General features: G+C 45.9%; 2 protein-coding genes across 2 annotated transcripts in view; both read left to right on the top strand.

Moving 5' to 3' along the window:
- The first annotated feature begins 805 nt into the window (after window positions 1-805).
- Window positions 806-2933, top strand: smim32 (small integral membrane protein 32). The gene is made up of 2 exons (XM_084353338.1): window positions 806-1453; window positions 1854-2933. The coding sequence occupies exon 2, from the start codon at window positions 1888-1890 to the stop codon at window positions 2227-2229; it is 342 nt and encodes a 113-aa protein (XP_084209464.1). The 5' UTR covers window positions 806-1453; window positions 1854-1887; the 3' UTR covers window positions 2230-2933.
- Window positions 2934-5438: 2505 nt separating this feature from the next.
- Window positions 5439-6563, top strand: part of diaph1 (diaphanous related formin 1) — a 95946-nt gene continuing 94821 nt past the window's right edge. Inside the window, exon 1 of the mRNA XM_084353599.1 lies at window positions 5439-6280. Within this exon, the coding sequence (XP_084209725.1) occupies window positions 6182-6280 (99 nt within the window). The 5' untranslated portion in view covers window positions 5439-6181. The remainder of the gene's footprint in view (window positions 6281-6563) is intronic.

Here is a 6563-nt window from a genome sequence, read left to right as displayed (position 1 = left end):
CACATTGCACCAAACTCTGGTCCACTAATCCTATTTTTGTCAAACACAGAGTTGATTTGGGACACCAGGACACCATTAGGTATTTGTCTGTTATTTGTCACTTGCCCTTAAACTTTTTGCCGTCTGTTTGTGTACATGTACATGTGGTTTCAAAGCCATTTTACGATTTGGGGATGGTTTGCTGCAGTGTGTGTGTGTGTGTGTGTCCCTCTGTCCTTGCCCTCCCCTCTATGCCTGCCAGCCATTCTATTGTGACAGAACAGGTGCAGATGAATATGAAACAGATCGGCAGAGCTTTTAGGGTCCGGCCCTTTGTATGCACGCTCATGTCTGAAGCATCATATAAGAGCAAACTGGCTTCCAATCTCCAGCTTTAGCACCTTCTTTTCAGTGTCAAGCACCAGTGACACATCTGTGTCAGAGAGAACAAACACATGTGTGCTGTGCTTTAAGTCTCTCCTAAGGGTAGACCCTTCCTAAAATGTAATCACCCCTACCAGTTCTGACACGCACTCACCAATCTCACACCTTTTCCTTTTCTCTCATCACCCCAGTGTGAGACATTCCCCACGCAACCCAGAAATGGCTTAGACTCAACTTTTTGAGATAGATAGATAGATAGATAGATAGATAGATAGATAGATAGATAAATAGATAGACTGATTCTCTCTGTAGTGTTACACACATCCCTGTCCAGTGACGTGCCTCCAGAGCACCCTCCTTCACCTCTCCTGATCTGCAATTCTCTCTCTCTTTCTCTCTCTCTCTCCGCGTGTGTGTGAGTGTCTCTCTCCTCTGTCACACACACGCAGCCCAGGACAAAGATTGGAAGCTGTTCACGACCCTGTCTGCTGCTGTTTTGCGCGTTAATCCCCTCTTTCGTCCCATTTTAGTCACACTGAATCGATGATCCCATGAGGGCAGACCGTCGGTAGGATCTATCCTCCACTGGATAAAAGAGCAGGCAGAGCTGCGCCCTGTACGCACAGGCAAAGGCGAGCTTGTTCTACTGCGCACCACGACGCACAAGGAGACATGTGTGCGCACCACGGATCGCCGTTGAACTTCACCACCTCTCACAGACCCTAGAGTCATTTTGGATACAGTAGTCTGCGATAAAGCTGCCTGTGCTCGACCACACGCGTGGCAGGACGATTTGGGAATTAAACGCCAACAAGTGGAATTGGTAATATGCACTTTAACTGGGACCCTGATCTCCGCTGACACGTTTGATTTGATCAGTTCGATTTAATGTGACAGGAGACGGTGCTTTAATATCCCTCTCAGCGACATATGGTCTGTAGGCGAGCATTTAAAGCTATCGACCCGACGCGTCTCCACAGCGCGCCCTCGGTGGGGCTGGAGCGGACGGAGCCGGGGACGCTGAGGAATGCGGAGCCGGGATTTTGTCTTTTCCAGCTCACCTGCGAAATTCTTCGCAGCGCACACCAAAGTAAGTAATTCTCTTGACTAAAATCATGTGATTTAGTTCGTTTAATGTTGTTGTGACTATCCAGAAAGAGCCAAAACAGAAGGTCCTGAGGCATTTCTAGGAATCCAGTGTTAACAGTGACTGCAGCCCACTTTATGATCTATTTGTGATCACTTCTGGCATGACCTGATTTATTTTCCACATACAGTGCAGATTATCTGTGTCACTTGAAGAAGTGACCTTGTCAGGCATAAATATATTTTGTGAGAACTTGATTTTGTTGTGTTATTCCTGTCCTACAAGCTCGTTCCAAAATCTGTCACACACTTCTTTTTCGTTGCATCAGAAATAGGACGCGCAGACTGAACGCAGACGGGGTCAATAGGCTACATAACCTTCTCCGTGTCTTTCCACCCTCCAGCCGACCGACGCAGCCGGAGAGCCCGCGGGGCACCATGCTGAGACAGATCCTCCTCAACTCCACCGACACCCCAGACTTCGACCTGGTGCTCATGGCCCAGTCCTCCACGCACGCCCCCTCCTCCCTGAACGCCTCCCACGGCGGCTCGGTGAGCGTGGCCGCTCTCCTGAGACCCACCGCGGGGCGGGGGGGAGGAGGGCTCCGGGAGGGCGAGTTCCACAAACCGGACCTGATCACCTACATCGTCATGTGCCTGCTGCTCTTCCTCTTAGTGCTGCTCATTGTGTTCTTCATCAACTGCCAGCTCCGGAACTCTTTCTTCGCCTCCATGCCATATGATAGGTCGCTGAGAGAGGCCAGGACCTCCTACAAGTAGGCTCCACCACCAAGACAAATCTCTGGGACCCCGATGAGACTCTGTGGTGGGGGTTTAAGGACTGATCCCCCCCTGAACTGCTGCTGCACGTACCGGACACATGACGATGTTGCCTTTATTAGCTGTCTTGGACACATTAAAAATTCTGAAATCCCCAACAAACCCTAACATGATAAGCAGAGCCCTTACGGGCCAAATGTTGCCCATAATTCAAGGCCCACAGCCCCATCCATCCCAGAAATAGCACTTCAGTCCACGGGGAGCTGTTTGAGTAGATGAGTGTGTACGGGCCTGCTGCAGGTGGAGAGATAACAGTGTAACACCTGATCGAATTAGTGACTCACAGGCTGTGTTTTCTGGTGATTAATGAACGAAATGTGAAACAATCCATCATCACCTGCAGCCCCCCTGGTGGCCCCCGCACTGCACTTTGGACACAAATTGTTTATTCCTTTACATTATACTGCAGTTTCACAGTATTCCTCACTGGCCCTGACAAGATTAATCTTTTTTTTTCATGGAAACGTGACTTATGTCAACACAGAAAGAGTCTACAGTAGTTTGTATATAAAATATTTTGTATATCTGTAACTTAACTGTCTTGTCTTGTGAAATGATGCAATCAACATTCAGCTCCCCACAGCCTTTGGTCCGTTGTAAAATGATGATTAAATGACATACTGTAGGCCTATATACGCATAAAGATATTCAAACAGACTTGGAAGTCTTTCACCTGTTTATGAATGGACGCTGAGGATGATGCTGCAGCTGCAGCTGGTGCGAAGAGCCAACTGTAAATCATTTCCCATTCGCATGTAGAGGCGTTTTTAGGGCCGCCAGCCGTGATGAGCACTTTCTCTTTTAATTAACCTTTCCCCCACAATTTATAGCGCCGATATCCTGCAGAATGAACACTTGAGGCTGAAGTTTATGACGAGACCTGTGCGATAAAGCAAACTGTTGTCGGTTTCAGTGCCACCGGTGATGCGCAAATCCTCTCCAATCTTGTTGTTGGAAAACATCTCTCACATACCAAGACAGACGGATGAGCCTATCTCTGTAATCCTGTCCCTGCGTGTCTCATTGTGTGTGTGTGTGTGTGTGTGTGTGTGTGTCTGAGAGGTAAGAAAACACTGCATTTCAAGTATCGGAAATTATATCTCCAAATGAGCCAAGCCAGGAGAAGTGGAGTCAGAATGCCTCTGAATATTCATTCAGTGACCCCTGGATGCTTCATCCGAGATGTAACACTGATGAGCTCAAGGCGGTGATTATTGTTGTCTGTGGTGCGTAATCAAAATATCTTCTGGATCTGAGAGGAAAAAAATTTAAATCGCAGGAGGGAGACAGAAGGCCACATCTGCCTTTAGTCAGCATATTCAGAGGACTGCGCGCTCTTGATTCCATCATTTGCTGCGATTGCCTTGTATATTTTAATATAATTTAACGTGTGAGTGCGAGGAAATCATTTTAAGAGGACAATATAAAGTAGGCTGCACCACAATTGCTTTCTATTGGTACATAAACTTTGCCTGGCATGCTGCGTTAACTCTGGTGACACAGCAGCGCCTGTCACCGCGTGGTGGCGCCACAAGTCTGATTATTTATTTACTCGGTGTGATTACAGTACAAAATGTGCCCAAGCCAAACACGTGAAAACATCATCTTTAAAATATACATAAAAAAACTGCACGAGACAGAGCTAAATGAAACAGCATTACTTGCCTTGATAGTTCAATAAGGAAGGAAAGTTACTAAAGCACTGACCTCTATCCATTATCATAACACTTGCACAACTCAGCTCTGGCTCAGCTCCCTCAGTCAAATTCCTTTCCAGATATTTGAGATAAGATAAATTGCCTCTGTAATTATTACCTAAGATGTCTGAGTGGACGTTTTCTGACAAGTCTTACATCTTAACTTATAGAGTCAAGGAGACAGAGATGTGTGTCACAGAGAGAGAGGTACAATGGCAAAGGAGCGATCACACCACAGAAGTCTTCACAGGACTAGTTAACCCAAAAAGGAAAAATCTGTTATTATCTACTCACCTTCATGCCGATGGAAAGTCAGGTGAAGTTTTTATGGGCCACAAAAGATTTCTGGAGCTTCACAGCAAAACAGGATCTCATTTGTCTGGACAACTGATGTAGAGGGGGACTTGTTTTAAATGTGAAAACACATTAAAATGGCTCCATGCATCGTACCCGGCATAATCCATGTTTCCAGATGTCCGGAGATCCCAAATTTACTTGAAAGGACATTATTTACACCCTTTTTAAAGTCTTTACTGCAGCTGCTAAGCTAAAAGCCTTAGCACACACACTGTGAATATGGGTGCACAAGCTCAACCGTTTGTCGAGGGTATAAATAACGTCTTTTAAAATCAGTTTGGGTTCTCAGACTCGGATTCAGCCAGATTAGCTGTATGGAGCCATTTTGTTTTGTTTTTTTAAAACAGGTCCCCATCTACTTCATTTATTTAGGAGAATGCTGCAACACTGAAGCTCCAGATGTATTGTGGATTATGAAACTTCACCGGACTTTCCATCGACCTGAGGCGGAGAAGATAGTGACTTCATTTTTAATTTTTGGGTAAACATATCCTTTAATTACAGGCAACACAACCACTCTTATAAGGCAGCCTATAGCTTTAAGTTAGGTTATATTTTTCAAATTGCTCAGGAAACCTTGCACCGATTTAGTGCTATATATACAACTACTCGGATATTTTTTACATGAACTACTAGTTCAACTTCAGTGTAGTCTATGAGGGAGTGGTGCCAAAAGTTGGTGTTAATTTGATAACTACATAGTTCAGCAGTGATAGTCAGGTTACCTGGCCTGTGCTGCCTGCTGCTGGTGGCTTATTCTACTACACTGCCCATTCTACATTTGAATTGACCATCTGTGTGTGTTTTTTTGTGTCTTTTCCTCTCTTCTGTGTGAATGTTAGGTTCTACATTATGACACAATTATGACACAATACATGAATACGCCATTTCCTGTGTGGGCCTGTAGTAACTCTAGCGCCAAATATACAGTGATGCCCCGGAAACTGCACAATTGAAACCTGTCAAAGCTGTTTTACTAATCCTCATTTTACCATAACTCTACCAGGGAGCTGAGAGCTGATCCCTGAGCCCACAGATCTGTGCAGTGATCACAGTGGTGTCGGTTAAATCCTCTCAGGTGTAGCAGCAGAGCGCAGGCTCCTCCCCGTCCAGCTCCGACCGGACTGTCAGAAGAACAGGAAGACTCCGATCCGCCGCTAAAGACGCAGTCGCTTCCCCCCGCTGTCATCCAGGGGTTAAAAAGTTAACTAAAAGTTGTCGCAGTCATGGAAACTAATCCGGGAGACGCCGTCGGGACAAGTCATCCGTAACACCAGCTCCTCGTCCGCGTTGTAGTCACCGAAACAACTCGTGGAAGTTTTTTTTTTTTTTTTTTTTTTTCTACGGAGACTTTACCAACTGTAGCCAGACAAGCTAGCCTAGCTAAAGCTAACGCTAGCACAGTTAGTATCTCATACTTTCAGGACTCAAAACTCACTTTGTTAAAGTGTCGGGTTGTGTTAGACTTGGATACAGTTGGGATAATCGTCTCATTTGTGGTTTACGAGCGCGAACGGGCTGTTTTCGTACTTTTCGCCCCGAGGACTCGGGCTTGTGCTTTGAATTTCCCTCCTTCACTGACACAGACAGGCGGCTTAGCGAGGGGGTTCGTTCGGTGTCGTTGGCTTTCTACCAAATCATTAGCAACGCTGTGCTAATTGTGGCTAGTTAGCCAGGGGACTAGCCTAGGCCCAGGGGGATTTCATAGTTATCTTTTTCACACCGTCCCGAGGAGACATTTGCTTTGTGTTTTTTTTTTACGTTTGCGTGTGGGGAGATTACCGCCCACACGGGTTTATTTTGACACCTAATTCAAGTAAACGGATTAATTTATAAATATGGATCCACACACGGGGAACTCTGCCTCAGCTGCTGGTCCCAAGAAGGACAAGAAGTCAAAGAAGAACTACGAGGATGGAGAAGGGAAAAAGAAATTTGTGAGTATCCCACAGGTTTAAAACCTGTTGCACTGCAGTGTTGTTCGGGGACGAGGGCTCAATAGTGTTGCACCTAACTCCACTGATGGTTACATCGTGTTACTTTCATGTTTCAAGTGAAGGTACAAAGCAACAAGCCACCACCACCATACCTATTTTTAATTTCACCCCCGAAAGCTGTGCACTAGCTGTCATAAAGGTTGCAGTGCGAGCCTGTAAGACTCGAGATTCAGGTCAGACTAAACGTCAACACATGAGGAAGTAGCTGTCCCTCCAACTTTGT

Source organism: Pagrus pagrus (genome assembly GCF_965226575.1).
Source record: "Pagrus pagrus genome assembly, chromosome: 5".
Classification (NCBI taxonomy): Eukaryota; Metazoa; Chordata; class Actinopteri; order Spariformes; family Sparidae; genus Pagrus; species Pagrus pagrus.
Note: the sequence above shows the minus strand (reverse complement) of the source record. Positions and strands in the feature narration are given on the sequence as shown.